Source organism: Chiloscyllium plagiosum, chromosome 26 (assembly GCF_004010195.1).
Source record: "Chiloscyllium plagiosum isolate BGI_BamShark_2017 chromosome 26, ASM401019v2, whole genome shotgun sequence".
Taxonomy (NCBI): Eukaryota; Metazoa; Chordata; class Chondrichthyes; order Orectolobiformes; family Hemiscylliidae; genus Chiloscyllium; species Chiloscyllium plagiosum.
This window is the reverse complement of record NC_057735.1, coordinates 11,262,324-11,284,224: the sequence shown is the minus strand read 5'-3', so window position 1 is coordinate 11,284,224 and position 21,901 is coordinate 11,262,324. Positions and strand designations below refer to the sequence as shown.

Here is a 21,901-nt window from a genome sequence, read left to right as displayed (position 1 = left end):
CTGTAAAGTGGTTGCCCAGTCTACGTTTCATCTCCCCAGTGCAGAGGAGACCACATTGTAAGCAGTACATAGAATAGACTAGATTGAGGGAAAGCACTGCTTCACCTGGAAGGTGTGTCTGGGGCTTTGGATCATGAGGAGGGAGGAAGCAAACTGTTAGGTGTTACACCTGCTGCAGGGGAAGGTGATGTTGGGGTGAGGGACGATGTTGGGAGTGGAGGAGGGGTGGACCAGGGTGTCGTGGAGGGAACGGTCCCTGCAAAATACTGATAAGGGAAGCGAGGAGAACACGTGTCTGGTGGTGGCATCCTGTTAGAGGTGATACAAATGGTGGCTTAGGATTCTTTGGATGTGGATGCTGGTGGGATGGTAGGTGAGGATGAGGGGGACCCTATTGTTGTGGGAAGAGAAGATATGAGGCCAAAAGTGTAGAAGTTGGGTTGGATAGGGCTGAGGGCCTTATCAACCGTACAGCTGTGGAATCCTTAGATTGAGGAGGAAGTTGGACGTTTCAGAGGCTCTCTTTGTCAAAGCATTGCAACAGATGTGATGGAGAATCTGAGCAAATGGAATAGAGTTTTTATAGGAAGCATGGTTCGAGGATATATAGTTAAGGTAACCATGGGTTTATACTGGTGACCAGCCTATCGCAGAAATGGAAACAGAGGAGTCCAAGATGGACCAGGCAAAAGTGACGGCTGGGTGGAAATTGATCAACGTTTCCAATTCTGGATGAGAGAGTGAAACAGCAGTGATGATATCATCAATGTTTCGGAGAAGGAGTTGTGCATGGAGGCCAGAGTACGACTGGGACAAGGAATGTTCCACATACCCCACAAAGGGACAGGCATAACTAGGGTCCATGTGGGTGTGACCACAGCTTTGACCTGAAGAAAGTGAGAGGAGCTAAAGAAGACGTTGTTCAAAGTGAGGATGAGCTCAGATGAACTGGTGGTAAATGGGAACATTCTGCCTACCCTCTTTCATATCTCTCCTCTCTGGGCTCCTATTCTGTCACCTCTTCCATCATCCCACCACCTCACCTCACTTTCAGCATAAATACCACTTTTCCAGCTGATATCAGTTTTCACTTGACTCAAATCGTTAACTCTGCTTTCTTCCCACAGATGCTACCAGACCTGCTGAGATTTGCCAGCTATTTCTGTTTTCATCCCAAACAATTACCTGGTAGCCTTGGCACGAGAGGCTCCTGGACCACTGCCAAGATCATCCTATCATCTAGTTTGCTGCTTTCCCAGCGGTTAGACCTTTCTATCCCCAACATTACATTATTTTTAAGCTCGCCCTGAAGTGAAACGCTTGTTTAAAAATACAGATTATAGGAGTAGGAATAGGCCATTCAGCCCTTCAAGCATGCTTCATCATTCTATATGATCATGGCCGATCATCCAATTCAGTAACCTGTTCCCACTTTCTCCCCATATCCTTGGATCCCTTTAGCCGTAAGAACTATGCCTTACTCCTTAGAGTTGTGGAGTTCTACAGCACGGAGGCAGGCCCTTTCTGACCAAAATGTCTATCCATGCTAACCCCATTTCCTTGCACTTGGCCTATAGCCATCTCAACCTTTTCTATCCATGTATTTGCCCAAATGCCTTTTAAATGTTGTTAATGTACCCGCCTCAACCACTTCCACTGGCAGCTAATTCCATATGCGTACCACCCTGTGTTTTTAAACATAAGTTGCCCCTCAGGTTCAACTTTCAATGTTTTGATCTCAGCCATTTTCTGTGGCAGAGAATTCAAGTGCTCTCCACCCTCTGGATGATGACATGTCTCCTCATCTGAGTCCGAAATGGCCTAGTCCTGTTGTTCGACTGCACCCTGGTTCTGGATACTCTGATCATTGGGAACACCTTTTCTGCATTTACCACGTCTAGTCCTGACACGGAATGGATTTTCTTTTATTAAAAACTAGGTCAAGTGGACATGAAAAGTCTTTGGCATTTATTACTAAATGTGTTAATTTTATGAATTAACTCGGCTGCCATGTGATTCTGAGTCCAGAATCCTCTTCCAGAAATTGCTTCATTGGCTTCCCACAAATGAAAGTTTCATTTCCAATCAGAGAAAGTAATAGAACTTACTGTAACAAGTACAGTTGAGAAATATCTGAGAGTCGGGAATGTCCCAGTTTTGAAATAAGTTCATGTTTTATAAGAGCGTTTACAGGAAAGAGTACCACATTCTTGTGATATCAGGAGCAGCGCTCCAAAAGCTGGTGTTTCCAAATAAACCTGTTGGAATACAACATGGTGTTGTGTAATTTTAACTTTGTCCACCCCAGTCCAACACCGGCACTTCCAAATCATGACAGTCTGCGAAGCTGGGCTTTCTGCTGGAGTTAGGACCTGAGTGGAGGCATATCCTGGTTAATCAGAGACCAGCAGCATCTGAATTTGGCAGTGCCACGGGGAAGGTCATGTCTGTTACAGGGCAATGACAAATCTCCAGGCCCCCCCAGTACAAAATATTATCCAGTGGAGAGGTGGAGTCTTGCAGGATGGGGTTAATATAGAGAAGGTGTATGGAGCATTAGGGATGTGGTGCTGGGGGTAATTCTCAGTAGATCCAGGGATTGCTGGTAAGGGTTAGAACTGACTGAGTGCAATACACACTACCACACTTTGATGCTTTGAGATGGGAGGGTTGAGCAGGATCTTGTGTGTGTCAGACCTCAGGCTAATTCCACTAGTTTTTGTCGTAACATTGAGTCTATTTATATGATCTGTAAATAGTTGAAGGAATGCAATAAATTACATCTTGTTTACTCTCTTTCTTTAGACCAGAATTAGGCCATACTCTCGTTCTCTCTCGCACGCACACACATGCAGAAATCTCTGAAGAACCCACACATTTACAAGATATGATGGCAACATGGTGATCAGCATGTGATGTTATTTAATTTAACAGAATCAATGTGACTAACATGATGATAACTCAGAGGACTTCAAAAGAAACATATACTTATTATTATGAGTATTGAATGTAGTCATAAATTTAAACATTTGTGACTACACTCAATCCTGCTCAGATGGGATGATCAATGGCAAACGGAATTTATTCCGGATAAATGGGAGGTGATGCACTTGGGCAGGAAACAAGGCAAGAGAATTAATGATGAACAGTAGGATCCTGGGAAGAACCGAGGATCAGAGGGTGCTTGGTATATAAGGACACCAGTCTCTTAAGATAGCAGGACAGCTGGATAAAGTGGTTAAGAAGGCCTTATGGGATACTTGTCTTTATTAGCTGAGGTATTAAGCTTAAGAGCAGGGTTTTTTTTTCTGGAGCGGTATAAAACTTTGGCTAGGCCAGAGTCGAAGAGCAGATCTGGAATCCACATCATAGGAGGGATGTGATAGTATGAAAGAGGGTGCAGTGAGGATTTACCAAGATATTGCCTGGGCTGGAGAGTTTTCTTTTATGAAAAGAGTTTGGACAGAGTGGGGTTGTTTTCCTTAGAACAGAGTAGATTGAAAGGTGACATGACTGAGATGCATAAAATTGAGGGGTATAGATAAAATAGACAGGAAGAATTCTTTCTCCTTGATGGAGGGATTGATGACCGGGGTGTAGATTTAAGGGAAGGAATAGAAGGTTTAAAAATTAGATTAGGTTCGTCACAGTGTGGAAACAGGCCCTTTGGCCAAACAAGTCCACACCGACCCTCCGAAGAGCAACCCAACCAGACCCATTCCCCTGCACCTAATATTACGGGCAATTTAGCATGGCCAATTTACCTAACCTGTGGGAGGAAACCGGAGGAAACCCATGCAGACACAGGGAGAATGTGCAAACTCCACACAGACAGTTGCCAGAGGTCGTAATTGAACCCGGGCTCCTGGTGCTGTTAGGCAGCAGTGATAACCACTGAGCCACCGTGCTGAGAGAGGAGAAAAACCATTTTCACCTGGAGGATGCTGGGAAACTGGAAAGGTGGTAGAAGCAGGAATACTTATCGTATTTTAAAGAAGTATTTAGATGTGCATTTGTAATGACAAAGCTATGAGCCAAGTGGTGGAAAATCAGATTAGAATGGTTAGAACTTGTTTCTGACCAGCATGGACCGAATGTGCTACAGGGGAAACAAAATGGGACTATAACCAATGATAATATAGTTCACTAAAAGGGAGAAAGAAAAACAACACTCACATTAGCAGAGATATTACAAGCCTTTGACAATCTTTCCACCTTGGAACTAATAAAATTTTGGAAGATTGAGATTTAGTGGAAGAATGCAGACTGCAGGGGACTCTTTGATGATTTGTTTATGACCCCTACAAATCAGTGAAGAAGTATACAATGCTGATTTAAAGTTAGAATTCATAAGGAACCAAAATGTTGTAGTCATTACTGATGAATTTTTATTGCAGGTGAACACCAATCAATCCTCAGGGGAGAAGATCAAACTCCATCCGTCAGACCTTCAGAATACATTCTACTCTTCATATACAGAATCAGAAAAAAGATACATGATAAGCCAATGCTGTGGTTGGGGCAGATATGTGAACTCCTTGCCAACATTGTGGTGCAGCGAAACCTCATTAACACAAACTGGTACCCAGCTTTAAAACTAAATGCTATTAGAATCAATGTCATCTCTTTCAAAAACATTTATAACAAAGTACAATGCAGCCACAACAAAGCAAATGATCAAAGAACTACCCAAACAAAGAGGTAAACGAGGTCGAAAATTCTGCTGTAGAAGATAAACCCAAAGTTTTCCTACAGAGAGATTGGTGACCTGACCAAATGATTTGGCATGCTCACATTTTTGTCAGCCTTGTGAATTTCAAGTTACATATAATGGGAAGTGTCAGAATCTGATGACATGGCAAGCTTTTGCAGAATAAACACTGATGACATCTGATTTGAATATAACCACATAGCCTAAGGGACTTTACACCTAGCATTAAAAGTATACTATTTGTGTCACTCCACCATAAGCAACATCAGATATTAGAAAAGTAAATACAAAATAGGTGCTGGAAATCTGGAATAAAAACAGCGAATGCTGAAGAAGTAAAGCAGGACTGGCATCATTTGTAGAGATAAACATTTCGACTCCAGTGATGCTTCACAGATTATAGTATTACAACTATTAGAAAACACAGTTTGGTAACAGGGATTCTTAATCTGAGCAGAAAGGAGTGTCTTAACCAGAATCTCATTTTTATGCTGAAAATGGTTAAACACCAACATGTCAAAGAATAGCTGGACTAGGCAAGTCCAGTCAAAAACACACAAAAAAAGCAACCAGTAGAGGATTTTGGAGGGCTCCTTAAGATCATGGGGGAGAAGAGGAAAAAAAAAGCAGAATCCCCCAAAGTTAATTATGCAGGAATAAAAGTTTGTTTTATACTATCAATTAGATGAAAAATTGTGACAAACTGGCTTGGCAAAATAAAAGAATCCACTGCAATCAACACTGAAAGGAGTTGAAATTCTAATTGACAGCAAAGTTCAAGAAGTAAGGAAAACGAAGAAGCAACAACTGAATAGTGCATACCACTTCAGACAACTGACACAACGGAGACTGAATTGAGTTATATTACAACTTAGCGGCGTGAAGAATTACATACAGCAAATTCAAGTTAGCTTCTGAGGTGAAGACTAAGGGAAAGGGTCATGTAGAATATCTGACCTCCTTAACTTCCAAAGAAGAGTCTCAACAAACATAATGGATATCATCTCAAAAAAATAGGAGTCTTCAGGTAAGACAACCAAGGAAGACAGTTAATTGACTTATGGAGTCATAGAACTGTATAGCATGGAAACAAACAATTTCTGCAATAATTTAATCATTGATGATGAACAGAACCTCTAAACGAAACAAAGTTGAAGTAAAATGTCTGTCTGCTTTGGTGCAGATATACAGGTGAATTGAGAACAAAAATCCACTGATACAAATTGGAGATGTGGTGCATAAAACTCCCTGGAAGACACTATTAAGAAAAGATAAGCAATGTCTACAAAGTCAAGATGCTGCAAAGAAAGGGTGGACATCTTGTACAAAAAAAAGTACGTGAAATGAGAGGTTTTCCAGTTTCGTAAAGGATCTCAGACCGTAACAAAGACAGTCTAAGACAGCCACTTTCTATTCTCATAATTCTGGAAGGAAATCTCTAGCCTCACTGAGGTAGAACACTGAAACTCAAAATCCCAACTCCCAGATTCACCACAGAAACGAAAGATTTTATCAAAGTATGCAAAAATTCTCCAAATTACCTGCCTATTTCAACAAGATTTAACAGGAGTTGCTATTTATTGCAAATAAATAGATTCTAACCACAAATAAACAACTACAAATTGTTGACATTCAACTCAACCAAGTAAAACCCTAACCTCCTTATGATGCAGTCCCTACACACACACATGCAGACTGACATAGACAAAAACATTGGTGCTACGGGTGGAGGGAAAAGAAACAGGGAAGACCGCTGTCCACGAGGTTAACTGAGATGACCCTTCTGCTTTGCAGGACCTGCTGTTTATCAACCTCACTTCTCCAGGTACTGCAGTAACCCTAACTCACTTCCTGACTCCCCATAGGCTACAAGGCACAAACTTGGTTAGAGACAGAGGCACAAGGCAGGAATCTGATGGAATGCTCCCCACTTGCCTGGATGTGTTCAGCTCCAACAACACTCAAGAAACTTGACACCATCCAGGACGTAGGGCCCACTTACATCCAATCCCTCCACCACTAACACTCGGTCACAGCAGTATTTGCTATCCACAAGATGCACTGGAAATTTGCCAAAGATCTTCAGACAGCACCTTCTCAACTCACAACCACTTCCATCTGCAAGGGCAAGGGCAGCAGATACATGTGAACACCAGCACCTGCAAGTTCCCCTCCAAGCCACTCATCATCGCCATTCAATCAGTGTTGCTGTGTCAAATTCCTGGCATTCCCTTCCTGTCGGCATCGTGGGTCTCTTTTATAGCACAGGGACTGCAGTAATTCAAGTAGGTAGCTCACCACCATCATCCCAAGGGCAGCTAGGGACAGGTAATAAATGCTGACTAGCCAGCAACCCCACATCCCACGAATGAATAACAAAACAAACCCTCCTCAGCATCTGAACTTGTCAAGTCAAAGATTCTGGAGGGAGCTGGGGTAGTGCTAAATGTAATTGCAAATAAATACATAATAATAATAATACTGATGCAAAAACAAAACCTGTGGGAGATGTTGTATATAGGTATGGAAGGGTCTGAAAGGGTTAACATTTAATTGAATGCAAGAATCATTACTGACTGATATATCATAATGACTTGGTGAGGGAGTGAAGTAACAACTGAGGCTAGGTGACCTCACGACCTTCTTTAAAGAAATGTGAAGTCTATTCTAAATTCTAAAGAGTTGCAATAAATGCAATAAATACATTTTGCTTATTCGACAAGATACATCTCATTGGACACACATCCCACACCCCACACACCGTTCGCTCTTTGTGTCCTACCTGGGGACGGAATGGGCACTTAAGGGTCTCACTTGGTGGTGGGCTGGTGTTGTTGGAGCTTGGACTTTCCTGCTGTGATACAAATTCAACCCAGGGTGGAGAAGTGGCTAGGTGAGGTGCCCCACCATACAAGCGAACAAAGCTCACTTGCCACCTCCCATGCCTACCACCTCTGGACAGAGAAGATTGTGCCCAGAGGTTTCGGAACGCTGCTCCTTCATCAGGTGACTTCACCTGAAGGACCATTGCTCCAAAAGCTTGTGATCTCAGTAAACCTGTTTGACTATAATCTGGTTTGTGTGACTTCTGACTTTGTCCACCCCAGTCCAACACTGGCACCTTTACATCATTGCCCACAGCTCTGCAGAGGGTTTGTGGGTGAGATGAATTCAGACAACAGGATAAGGCTGAGGATTTCTCTTCAAATTTGTTCAGACATTTAGACAAATACAATTTCTTTTAAAAGCTTTAGATTGCCTACTTCCCAAAATTATTTCCTTTTCCAGTACACAGCCAAAAAAAGCAGTTTGACTTGACCTTTGACATTTTTCCAGCAATCACATGTTAAATCCCTCTTCAACCCAATATCCAACCAGTCCCATTTCCCAATTGTTATAATCCAGAAACACTGTGGAATACCAGCTTTAATGTTACTGTGATGCCAAGTGTGTAGGCTGTACATCTGCCCAAATCAGACAACACTGCAGGCCAGCAGTGAGGCAACCATGTTAACGAGCCCATACTGTAATCCCAGGGTGACATATCCAACATTAGACATGATGCTGCTGTTGAACAATATTGAACAATTCCACCTGAGCACAGAAACACACCGGAAACCCCAGTTTCAGATTATCCACTGGGCTTGCAGTGTGATTCATTTGTGCAGGCTAGAAATTACATATATTACTACTGAGGGCCCTGTTCTTTCCAGGAAAATGAATATGTCCGTACATCTCACCTCTTTAATTGAGGAGAGAATCATGCACTTTGCTAATCATTGCAGCCTGAACGAATCAGAGCCTACTTGGCTGGTCTGAGTTTAATCAGTTAAGCTTGCTGGTTAACAGTTCCTGCTGCATCTCCATGTCAACCATTATCCAAACAATTTGCACTCCCTTCTCATGCTGTTTATATTGATATTCCCTTTTGAAGTTTGGTTTCTTGTGGCTTAGTCCTGATGAAAGTGGAACAAAAACTTTAACTTTTGCATCTCTTTTTAAAAATGTGCAAGGTCTGTGTCACACAATCATTAGGGTCCCATAGTGCCATGCTAGCACGTCAAGTTTGATTTTTGAACTTAGCTCTGGGAATGGGGCTCCAACCTGGAATCTGTGACTCAGAGGTTAGAGAGGGGAAACAGGGAGATGGGGACTGATTGGGTTGACAAACACCTTGGTATTTGGAGTTCTAGTCTTGTTATTTTATACAAATGACCCGGACTTGGGAATTGAAGGTAAATTGATTCCATTTGCTGAGGAAACCAAACTGGAAAGAGCATGGAATTGTTGGGATCAAATCCTAAGGAGTTGGACAATGTAAATGTGTGGGCAGCTTACAACAGGCAAAATTCAATACAACTGCATTGTAAAGTAAGAAGGAAAAATGAACAGTACAAATATCTCATCATGGTTTTCCTAAAAAGCAATATCAGCATAAACGTCCCTGCCAGATTCTTGAGGGATGTTGTGCATTGGGGCTTTTTTATTCCCCTTTGGCGGCTGGTTTGGAAAGTTGAGGTCACTGTAGGTGACACTGTTTGAGTTGTCACCTGTGTGCATTGCCAGCCCACCTCTCAGTGATGATGATTTCTTTTGAAATTCCAATGCTGTGTAGGTGATTTCATCATTATTCAAGTTGCTTCCTCTCTCTCTCTGTCTTTCTGCTGTGTTCCTTTGAATGTGGTTTATGTTTGCATATACCAAGTTCTCTTCCACTGGCACCAATTCCTAAAATGGAAGAAAAACATATTTTTCATTCACTTGAATGAGTGATTTGTGTCATTACGAAGAGAAAGCAAATTCTTGATGATTCTTAATCAATATACAGTAATAGAAGATATTATAAATCACTTCCAGTGTAGAACAAGCATTTCAACCCAGTAGTAAAATAATTCTCCACTTGACTAGACAAAAGTGAGGACTGCAGATGCTGAGATTAGAGTTGCAAGTGTGGTGCTGGAAAAGCAGAGCAGGTCAGGCAGCATCCGAGGAGCAGGAGAGTTGATGTTTTGGCTAAAAGCCCTTCTCCTCTTGAGCCTCCTCTATCCATTTTCATCCAATCTCATTGATATATCTTGCTATTCATTTCATCCTCCTGTGCTTATCCAGCTGCCCCTCTGAATGGATTTACAATATTTGTCTCAAGGACCCCTAATGGCAATAAGTTCCACTTTCTGACATTCTTCGGATAACAAGGTTTCTCCTGAATTTTCTATTTTTTTTCGAAGGGAGGAGTTGAGTCAAGTTGCATTGTGATATTTGAGAGAGAATTTGATAAGCATGTGAAGAAAGCAGGAGTTGGAAATTGATAGGGTTAGATGAAAAGGAGTTCAGGAAATCTTGTGAGGAGGATAAGAGCTAACATGCACTATATGGACCAAACAGGATTTCCAGCACAGACATTTTCTATGTTCTGCAAATTTCTAAACAGTTTAATATTTATCATCCTTACCTGGTCATTATTAAGAGACTTATCTCTTTGTTGACACATGATGCAGAGTGTACCTGAAACATTACAATTGAATTGTTCAAGCTAATTTGACAGGAATGCTGGATGTTCAAAATCTTCAAACTGAACATGTTTTGCAGTGTGCATAATCCTGTATGCACTGAACTTCATTCATCACCATCACAACACAATTCCCAACATGGGTCTGAGGGGTGGAAGGAGGCTTGAGAAGATATAGTTCGGGACATGTGAAGTAAGTATGGGGTTAGTTCAACAGTTACTCAGACATTTGGCCACTCATTTATTTGGCCACTAACTTTTACTGAGTAATGATTTTACTGAATCTTATTGAAAATCTCTGAATTAAATGAATGGTCCCAGGTTTGAGGAATTGCCAAGTGGAACATTCAATTTTCAGGGCAATCCCTTCAGCGTCTGCTAGGATGGAGATTCTGCAGAGTTCCCACATGCAGCTCCTGACTGTACTGGAATATCAGATCTCTAGCCATTAGAAGATCCAAGTCTGATATACTTACTATTCTCAACTACAAGCTATTGAGGTAAATGAAACAATTGAAGAGAAATAAAAACTCACCCTTGTTGATTTGTCTCAGGTACAAAAGTAGAGCAACACCAAAAACAACCAGAATGGCCCCCAGTACACCGACCACAACGTAAACCAGACTGGGATATTGAGAATAGAAAAGGGACAGTCTTAGTTCACAATCGATTCTAGGCCATTTGATGCAAGAAATATATTAAGAAACACTTTCATGACCTCAGGACATCCAAAAACAATGCAGGAAGTGAAATATTACATGTTTTTTAGGCAAACATGGTATTCAATTTGCACACAGTATGTTCCAACAAACAATAATCAGATGACTGATCATGCAATTTGGGATTGTTAAGGGAAAAGTATTGCCCAGGTCTCCAGGGAGAACAGCCCTACTCTTCCACAAATATCACCATGAGATCTGTCACGTTCCCCTGAGACGGGGAGATGGGGTCTGGATTCATCACACAGGGAATATAGTACCACAATAGCATGGCACTCCCTCAGTACTGCACTAGAGACTCAGCATTGATAATGTGCCCATGGTTCTGAAGAGGAAGTGAACTCACAATCTCTGGCATAGAAGGTGAGTGTACCACCACAGAGTCTTTTTAAGATGTGGTAAATTTCACTCAGTAAAAATGGAATAAAAGAACACTGGATGGCCACTAAAAATTAGCAACAACAGGTTTGATAATGGATGTTAGATTCCGATGATCTTCATTTACACAAACTTACACAATAGACATATAGATAGGACCGCAAATAAAATTTATAAACTTTCAATGCTTTTTGAATCACCAGAGTATTATCTGTTTAAAAACAAATGAATAACATGTGCTGGAGACCTGAATGAAAAACAGAAGTTGCTGGAAAGGTATGATCAGACAGTATCTGGGGGTTGCTTCGGGTGTGGACTAGAATTGTGAAGAATTCTGCACTGAACTATTTCTGCCCAAATGTGGACTAAATCACAGTTTCCAATATTCTCCATTTCTGACTGACACTTAAGTGGCACTTTCTCTTCATCACCATTGTAACATTCAAGAATTATTTCCTCAGTGTTTATATCACACTTGCAGTTCCTGCAGCTTATTTCCAACAGCTCAGGCTGATGAGCTCAGTCTAAAGCCTAACGCTGCAAGCTATCTGTCCCTGTGCAGAGATATCACTTCAAACCTTCCTTTTCACCAGCAGGATTGAAACTATCCTGAAACGTCACTGAAGATCACAGCAGCAAGGTACGTTTGGCAAGCAGGGGACATCACACATGATGTAGTTTAATGGTGAAGTAATGAAGCTGAGCAATGCCATCTGAGGGCCAACAAAATAGAAACAATTATTTTCCATTTGTGCTTTTCAAAAACAATTGAACCTTTAATATAGAACTAACACAGGAGCCCAATATAAACCCAGCACCATTTTCATTTCCAAAACAACAAAAGGCTTTGACACGTTTCGCCAAAATTGTTCAAAAATATTGTAAACCTCACATATGGAATGAAAAAGATAATATCATACGTTTCATGGGAATTATTTCCGGAGAGTCGGGTTAGACTGGCAGAGGAACTTCCACTTGAATTTGGGGAATGTGCAGTTCCTGGTGATGTTGTTGAAGAAACAGCACAAGTATATTGTTCACCTGTTGAAACAAGGAAATGATGTTCAGATTAGTGTCCTTTTCACTTGTAGTTACCCAAGAGAACCTCATGGACAAATGGAACCTCATTACTTGGGGAAAAGCCCATTTGATATCATGGAGTTTTGCATCAATTCCCCTTCCATGGTAACAATGACACCTATCAGTGGTCTAACTCTGCTGAAAATGTTAGAGTCATGGTCAGCACGGAAAGAGACCCTTCTGTTCAACGCATCAGTGCCCAACAAGTTTCTCAAAATAAACTAGTACCACTCTTCTGCGTTTGGCTCATGTCACTCCAAACCTTTTCTCTTCATGTATCTAATCAAATGTCGTTTAAATGTTGTAACTCCAGCTTCATCCACCATGTCCTCTGCCATTTCATTCCACAAATGAGCCACCCTCTGTGTGAACGTGTGGCACCTCAGGTCCCTTTTCCATTATTCTCCTCACATCTTAAAAATATACCTCCTCACTTTGAACTCACTCTGCCTCATGATTAAAAACCTTTGCTATTCACCTCATGATTTTATTACCCTCTTATAAAGTCACCTCTCAACCTTCTCCGATCCAGTGGAAAAAGTCCCAGCCTATCCTTATCACTCAAACCCTCCAATCACGACAACATCTTAGTTGATCTTTTCTGAAACCTCTTCAATTTAATAATAACCTTCCTGAAGCAGGGTGACTCGAACTGTACACACGAAACCAAAAGTGGCCTCACCATCATTCTATGCAAGCTCAACGTGATGTTCCAACTCCAACACTCATTGGTCTGAGCAATGACGGTAAGCATGCTAAATACCTTCTTAACCACCCTGTCTACCTGTGATGCAAATTTCAAAGATCCGCGGGTCTCTGTTCGACAGCATTACCCAGGGCCCTACCTTTAATTGTATAAGTCCTGTCTTTGTTCGTTTTACCAAAAGGCTATAGCTCGCATTGATCCAAATGAAACTCTATCTGCCAATCCTCAGCTAATTGGCCCAATTGAGCAAGATCCCTTTGTAATCATAGATAACATTACATTTTACATTACATTACAGTGTGGAAACAGGCCCTTCGGCCCAACAAGTTCACTCCGACCCGCCGAAGCGCAACCCACCCATACCCCAACATTTACCCCTTATCTAACACTACGGGCAATTTAGCATGGCCAATTCACCTGACCTGCACATCTTTGGATTGTGGGAGGAAACCGGAGCACCCGGAGGAAACCCACGCAGACACGGGGAGAACATGCAAACTCCACACAGTCAGTCACCTGAGGCGGGAATTGAACCCGGGTCTCTGGCGCTGTGAGGCAGCAGTGCTAACCACTGTGCCACCGTGCCACCCTAAACATTCATCACTGTCAACAATACCACCAATTTCTGGTGTCATCCACAAACTTGCTAACCATGTCTTCTAAATTCTCATTCAAATCAGTTAGATAACTTAATCCGATCCCTGCAGAACACCACTGGTCACACATCTCCAATCGAAAAAAATGACCCTCCACCATTACCCTCTGTCTCCTGCCATCAAGTTAATTTTGTATTCAATTGGCAAGCTCACCCTGAATCCCATGTTACCTAACTTTATTTTGTCCACCATGTGAACCCTTGCCTACTGCTCTACCCTAATCAACCTTTTTAGTTACGTCCTCAAAAAATTCAATCAAGTTTGTAACACACGATTTCCAATGCATGATACCTAATCAGTTTGTGCCTCTCCAAATGGATATACATGCAATCTCTCAAAATCCCCTCCAACAACCTACCCACCACTACTGTCAGACTTGCAGATCTATAATTCCCAGGCTCCTTCATACAGCCTTTCCTAACTAAATGAATAATATTAGCCACCCTCCAGTCCTCCAGCACCTCACCTGTGACTGTGGATGATACAAATAGCTTTGTTAGGGGCCCCACAATTTCTTCCCTAATTTCCCACATTGGTCTGGATGACACTTGATCGGATCTTGGAGATTTATCTCTTGTTATGCATTTTGAGACTTTCAGCACTTCCTCTTCTGTTTAGTATCTCTCCCATCTCCTGTGGTTACACACAATGACGATCCCGGTTACTTTTTTCCCTGAATCTGAGAGTTGGTGTGTTCCATTGGGGTTTGTTAAAGGGTTTGGGCTGGTAACTACGACCCAGATATCCCACTTGTTTAAAACCACGGGTTTCACATGGAGCTGTCACTTGTTGACATAGACAGTGGTCACTTCCACCCTCTTGAGGGGGTTTTCTGAGCTTGCAGGAATAATGGGAAACCTCATCTATAGACACATAACCCACCAAAGATTTTCCATCAACTGAACCATAAGGATCCATGAGGTAGACAGATGAGGTTCCCCATCTCCAAGGGGTACACAGACAATACGGCTTGGGTGTGTTTTATGTGAATTATTTCTGCAACAAATAAACTGTTAATTCTCTATCTTTTGGTCTTTAACGGCCAGCTTTTGTTGCCCATTCCTAATTACACCTGACTGAGTGACTTTCTAAACCTTTTGAAGAGGGCAGTTTAAGAAGAAACCACATTGCTGAAGGCCCATGTAGACCAGACCTGGAAAGGCTAGAGATTTCCTTCCCTAAAGGACATTAATGAATCAGATGGGTTTTGGTACATTACAGGATCTGAGGAGATGGAAACAAACAATTGGAATGCAACAATATCTCAAACTTAAATTGCAGCAGCCAATAGCATTGAAATCATTCTATCAAAAATCTGATTGTTTTTAGTAACATTGATTGAGGAATGAATGCTTGCTCAGACACCAGGAGAACCTCTATTCTGTAAATAGTTTACAAATGGTGCCATTCCTAAAGGGGGAACAGGTTCTCAGTTTATCGCCTCATCGACACTGTCTCACCTGCCACAGCACAGCATTACTTCTCTCTGCTGGGCAGTGGGATCCAGCTGAATTTTAACCCCGAAGGGGAACTGGAACCCCCAACATGCTGCCATCAGAAGTGAGAGTGCAGCCACATGAGCTGCTGCTGATAGTTCCAAATACAGTTCCCGGGTGTCACTTCGACTTGATGCTGACTTGCTTCTTCTCTGACAGCTCAAACAGATCATATCAGGAAATGGCTGCAGGCAATATTTACATATACAGAGGACCCTTAATTATCCAAATGACTCGGGAAGGGAATGTTTTGTCTGGATAATCGAATGTTTGGATAATACAGTTCACCAAAGCATCGGGACCTTGAGAACCTGTTTGGATAACCCAAAATTAGTATCAACGACGTTCAGATAATTGAGGTTCCTCTGTATTTCATTTGTGCAACTGATCTCCAATCTGTCTCCAATATGTGTCCTAAATCTGCACACAACAGTCACTGACTGAATTTAATAATTCCTTCTGTTAGAAAAATGCAAATTGTCTGTCAATCAAATGCTATTTTAATTTGCTGGAATCATTGGAGATGTTGCAAGGTCTCTCTATGCTGTGGGTAGGATTTTATGAACTTGCTCATTTTCAAAGTACAGTGTAAACCATTGTCTTTGTTCAGAACTGATAATGAAACAAATGGAGTGCATTTTCTCAATTACAGTTTCCCAGAGAGAGATAATAAACAAACGTTGTTTACATCACACTTACTGATGCTGTTGGTCTGTATCCTGTAACTGCAGTTCTTCTCTCTTACATTGCTGACTGAGACATGAACAATTTCACTGGGTTTTGTTCCCTGAGTATTTGAGGCTGTGCAGTAATATTGATGATGTTGCTGTGTGAAGGATTGACAATGTAGATCCAGTTTATTGGTGTAAGAGATCTTTGAATCTTGAGATGGGGTCTTCTCAGACCATGTGTAGTGAATGGGGAGGGATCCCTGGGTAGACTCACAAGAGACTGTCACTGAACCCCCAGAACATGAGACAGTTGGTTGGGATAAATATTGAAATCCAGGAACAGACACAGCTTCTGTGGGAAAGAAACAATTATTCTGTGAGAAAATTCAAATATTCCCCAACACTTTGTCACTTTTCTTCCTGGATAAAACACTGATCAGACACATCAGCAGAGAGTAATTTAAAAGAAAATGAGTCACGTACCAGCAGAAATGTGCAGCTTTACATTAAACATTAGGTCATGGCCAGGAGTCTCGATCCCACATCTGTACCATCCTGCATCTCTCCATTGAAGATTCGTGATTGTGACAAGAAATATTCCTTGTGTTTTGTGATCAGTGATTGATATTCTCCCATTTGGCCAATTTGTCGTTGCTATAACCTGACACAGACGAGTCCATCCATGACACCAATATTTCATGTGTGATTGGTACCTCCGTGCTTCGTAATGACAAGATATTGTGATCGTTCTTCCCAAAATTCCCGTAACGTGTTTCTCTGCCCATAAAGCACCTGAAAATGAGGAGACAATATTTCAGAGATTTAACTGGAAAGAATTGCTTATTACAAACAGATACATTTTAATCAGCTACATTCCATCCAGTACATGATGAATGTAATCATTAATATAAACCCTTATCCGAGCCTCAGGCTGTTACGAATTCCCAGGGAATGATTGAAACAGTCGGGATATTCTCTTACCCCACTGGTCAAGCTTTGGGACAATCTTGAAATTGGGTTTGTGCTGCCCGCAGTGGGCTCTGACTCCACCGTGTGTGACATCATCGAAATGTTGCCCCCGCCCCCCCAGAGAGCAGCCTGAGTGACAGGCCTGGGTTGGAGTCGGCTGGGGATCAGTGCGAAGGAGGGTACAGGTGCTGAAGGATCCTTACTCCGACCGGAGAAGGAGGGATTCATCCAGGGAGAAGAGGGGAGTGTGTGGAGACTCATGGTGGGCTCAGGGGCTGCATTTTCAGGGCTAACGGGGCAGATACAACAGGTGACCCAGGCAAGATGATGAGAGGCTTCAAGTGGGAAAGGAAGAGAATTAAAGTTCAGCAAGGGACCGTTCACGATGGGAGAGAGATCAATGTGGAGGATCTTGAGGGCAGCAAAGGCAGGATTATTTATAATCACATATTGTTGTCATTGTATGGATAATAAAATAACAGAAGCAATTTACTGATTGTGCCAGAGAGATGGTTCATGAGAAAATGTTGAAATTGCTGCCACATTGCGTCCTGGTGTTGAAGAGGAGAAGCCTGTTGATGACTGGGTAGACTTTACTTCAATAAATACCAGACCATCAGTTTTGTTGGGAGAACTGCCCTTTATGTGGCAAACAATTCTTGAGTAAAATAACAAGGATTTTAATTGTAAGTGAAGAGGTGGAGAGCTGAGATGAAAGGGACGGAGATACGTGAATGATTAAAAATGATGCTGGTTTGGAGACAGAGACCTTACTGGAAAAAGGAAGCCTTGAAAGAGAGAGAATTGTGAAAACAGAGAGGTGCATGTTTCAGATTTCTGTCCATGAAATATTCTGCATGAAGTTGGTGGGCCGGAGCCACAAAACATTTAAGGGGATTTTCATGTAACAGAATTCACAGAGCTGTAGCCTAGGGTAAAGCGACACTGAGAATTTTATTCTTGAGTCTTCCAAAAATTTCTTTATCATTAATGGAGCGATTGCAATGATGAGCATTAACTTTATTGCAGTGTTACATTGTAATATGTAAATCAATGGAATTGAAAGAGAGCAAACAACTTGATTCAAGTTAGACTGAAAGGAAAAAGGCTTTTCGAAGTGAAGAGAAATATAAACCAACCAGCTCCTTTTTTGACTGAGCCTCAGAGCGATATTTAATGAATTGATCTTCAAAAATAAAAGAAATAAAAGCAAACTCAAAATGTTTTGTTTGAGGGCTTATTACTCATACACTTTTCAGTGTGTATTGAAAATTGAAAATTTCAGTCAAATTAAAATAATTGTGCTGCTTTTTTACACAAAAAAGAAAGGTTATGGTACCCTTTTAATTTAATTCATAATTCATTATGCCGCTCTAAATTATTTGGGAACTCTGCAGCATGATTATAAAGTGTTCAGTAGAATTATTACATTTTGTGATGTTGTTCATGTACTTTTATGTTTGTTCATTTAAGCTTCAATGGCGCCCATATTTAGAGTCACATGGGGCAGACAAAGTCCATGCTGTGTCTGTTTTCTGCAGCTTGTCACCAGCCTGAAGCCAGTTGCTGTGATGTGAAGGGTGTCACTCTGCATTGGATAACCATGACTTTGAGGTGCCGGTGTTTGACTGGGGTAGACAAATCACACAACACCAGTTTATAGTTCAACAGGTTTATTTGGAAGCATTAGCTGCTTCTTCATTAGCTGGTTGTGTTCACCTGATGAAGGAGCAGTGCTCTGAAAGCTAGTGCTTCCAAATAAACCTGCTGGACTAAAACTTTGTTTTGTGTGATTTTTAAGTGTGCATTGGAAAAGACTGATGTGGAATCTCACCCAGTCCTGCTCTCTGTATGTTGGAAGGATTTGTAGGTTGAAAATGAACCTGTTTGGCTTTGTGAGAAGACACATTCCTTTGAAAAGTGTACTTTTGTGAGAATTGAACTCTCAGCATTTGTCACAGCAATAACAATGTTACCCATTGTGTCACAAGCTCTCCCTTTTCCAATTATGTATCTTCAAATATTTAAACATTTCTACTTTATAACACAGTGGATTTCAACAAGTGTGGATTATCTGAATATACAACTCAGATGGTCACTCACCGGGAATGGAACAGATGAGGAGAATCAAAATCCACATCGTTTTATTCTCAAAGATCAGTTCAGTTCTTGATGTCACTCTCTCGGCTCTTGTTTCTCACATTGAAGTTAGCGTGTAATGCAATGTCTACAAGAAGTTAAATGAGGAAGAGGATACAGGAAACCAGCTTCTGAAACTACAGTGAGCCAGATGGTGAAATTTAATCCTGAAGAATATTTTCTCCTTGGTTATGTTTAACAGAGCTAAAGAATTTTCATTGAATGAACAGAAAATTCTGAAATCAAGACAGTTAATGCATCAGGTGCTCAGGATAATGTTGACCGAAGCTCAGTATGTATACTGAAATCTCATTTGAATGACAACTGGCACATTCTCCCATGTTAGGAAATTTCAACCTACAGTTTTAGACAGACATAGATTTAGTTTGCAAAAATTAAGCCTTCAGCTAAAAATAGAACTCTTTCGAATATTTTGTCTGCAGAATATGCCTCCTATCAGCTGTGCTGAATAATTATTGTGTCAGGATCTGAGCTCCTAGATGGGCAGGAGAAGGACACCCTCTGCTCCATTTCCACAAGATCCAAGTAAAAGGTCCTGGGGCCGATTTCAGGCAGAGAATGAAACTCAACCGACAGGGAGAAAATTCAGGGGGAAGTGAGCTGTGATTGAGTAACTGGGAGTGAGCTTCAATTCCAAGGTGAGGATCCCTCTGGTGAACCGACTGACATGGGGTTTTGTATTCACCAGGACATGGTTGATGATGAGTGAGTCTGGTGAACCAAGCTGGGTTTCACCTTTGAGAAGATCAAAGGGGCTGACACCCTTCACCAACCCTGCTCATCCCCAGCCCCAATGCTGAAGGCAGTGCCCCCACCTTAACCCTTAATATGGAAGGAGTGTCACTGGAGTCATTACCCAGAGACTGAACCAACGAGGACCATCGCAATACTCTGTCTGGGAAACAGAAACAACACGTTGGGTAAACTCCTGGAGAACACTTGGAAACATTTGGAGGTTAATACCCCAATGGGGATGAAACCCCTCTGCTGTCAGGTCACCAGTGTCTGAGGGCCAGAAACAGAGAGCAGAGATCCCCCAGCCCCTGAATGACATGGACACTGTTGAATCAGTTGGAAAAATCGGACCAGATTGAAAAATTAGATTCTGTGATGAAACAGTGAAGACAGCAGTTATTAACAAAGTGAAGAATATCTGATCTAATTGTCAGGGATCCTGTAAAGTGACTTGTTCAGTGTCAAAGCCACATCCTGGTAGACTGTCACTCAGCAGTTTTTAAAAGACCGTTCTTCTGAGACGAACAATTGCAGGACCTGGAGCTGCCACAAAGCCCCTCCCCCATTCGGATGGATGTCCCATTTGCTCTGGAATGGTGCAGTGATCCACCCACAACGTGGACATGAGCCTGTCCCGGGACGTTTCCTTCCCAGAGATTGCGAACAAAGGGTCTGAAAACTCTCAGTACAGCCTTGACTGACCCAGAGTGGGCGGCACGGTGGCACAGTGGTTAGCACTGCTGCCTCACAGCGCCAGAGACCCGGGTTCAGTTCCCGCCTCAGGCGACTGACTGTGTGGAGTTTGCACATTCTCCCCGTGTCTGCGTGGGTTTCCTCCGGGTGCTCCGGTTTCCTCCCACAGTTCCAAAAGATGTGCAGATCAGGTGAATTGGCCATGCTAAATTGTCCGTAGTGTTAGGTAAGGGGTAAATGTAGGGGTATGGGTGGTTTGCGCTTCGGCGGGTCGTTGTGGACTTGTTGGGCCGAAGGGCCTGTTTCCACACTGTAAAGTAATCTAATCTAATCTAATCTAAAGATTAGTAATCTAATCACCCACAATATCCTGTTGATTAACACTGATGTGGACTCTAAGAAAACTGCCCCCTCCCTGCCTTTCCAGAAAGCATCTCCACTGAACATTTCTGTCAGTGGCTGCGCAAACGTGGCTGCAGACATATTGCTCCAGGTGACACAGTTCTCCCTCTTTACTGAGCTGTAGGCAATGGGTGTCTGCAGGTATGGGTTGTGGTTTCACAATGGGCTTTCCCCACAGGCTCTGGAGTTTTAGCAGGAGATCAACCCCAAGTGTCTAATAAGCTTTTTAAGGATTTTAAAAGAGTTGGTGAATGTCCCTGCTTTATCACTTGGTGATATACAGTATTTCTTGACTCCTGAGTTATGCTGAGTTTCCCTCAGGCTCACCCCCTTTATTTCTCAGTCCTTGCCCACAAGCCTCATTCCTGAAGAAGGGCTGATGCTCGAAACGTCGATTCTCCTGCTCCTTCAATGCTGCCTGACCTGTCCTGTTTCTCAGTTATGTTCCTCATTGACCATGAACCTGTTTGAGGGTTTAATGGAATGGGCCCAAACTGAATGTGTGTTCATTTACAATGAGTCATTCACACACAGCTTGCTGCTGACAGAAACATTTTTAGAAATAAATCACCATTGCACATTGTAGTCAACGTCGTCACAGACTTACAATTCAGTGTGTGAACGTGGCAGCTGAGAATTGCTGTCTTCCACTGATAGCATGATAGTGCATTACCAAAATACCAAACCCAACTGGAACTTTAAAATGAGCTTGTCTGATTACATTCGCCTCGTTAATGAGACACCGAGGGTGAACAATGTTGTAGTCAATGATTGCTTGAGGCCATCACCTGTAATGTTTCTTTCTGGACAATGAGTGACCTGTTGTTGAAGTGTAATTTGATGCCAGTGATAGGACTGAATCAGTGGATGCATGGTGGATGCAATTGCCCCGAATAGGTTTCAAATTAATAGACTTTTACATTCGCCCCCACCCTCTTCGCCTCCCCATCCCAAAATCTGAATAACTGACTCCACATGCACTCTGTAATCTGGTGTCAATCATTTTACACAATTAT

General features: G+C 42.0%; 1 protein-coding gene across 1 annotated transcript; it reads right to left on the bottom strand.

Moving 5' to 3' along the window:
* Positions 1–6,666: 6,666 nt before the first annotated feature.
* Positions 6,667–19,090, bottom strand: LOC122563080. Its single transcript, XM_043716486.1, has 7 exons — positions 18,999–19,090; positions 16,410–16,718; positions 15,955–16,278; positions 12,238–12,358; positions 10,756–10,844; positions 10,164–10,216; positions 6,667–9,439 (listed from the first exon to the last, which is right to left on the bottom strand). The coding sequence occupies exons 1-7, from the start codon at positions 19,033–19,035 to the stop codon at positions 9,128–9,130; spliced, it is 1,245 nt and encodes a 414-aa protein (XP_043572421.1). The 5' UTR covers positions 19,036–19,090; the 3' UTR covers positions 6,667–9,127.
* Between the last annotated feature and the right edge of the window lie 2,811 nt (positions 19,091–21,901).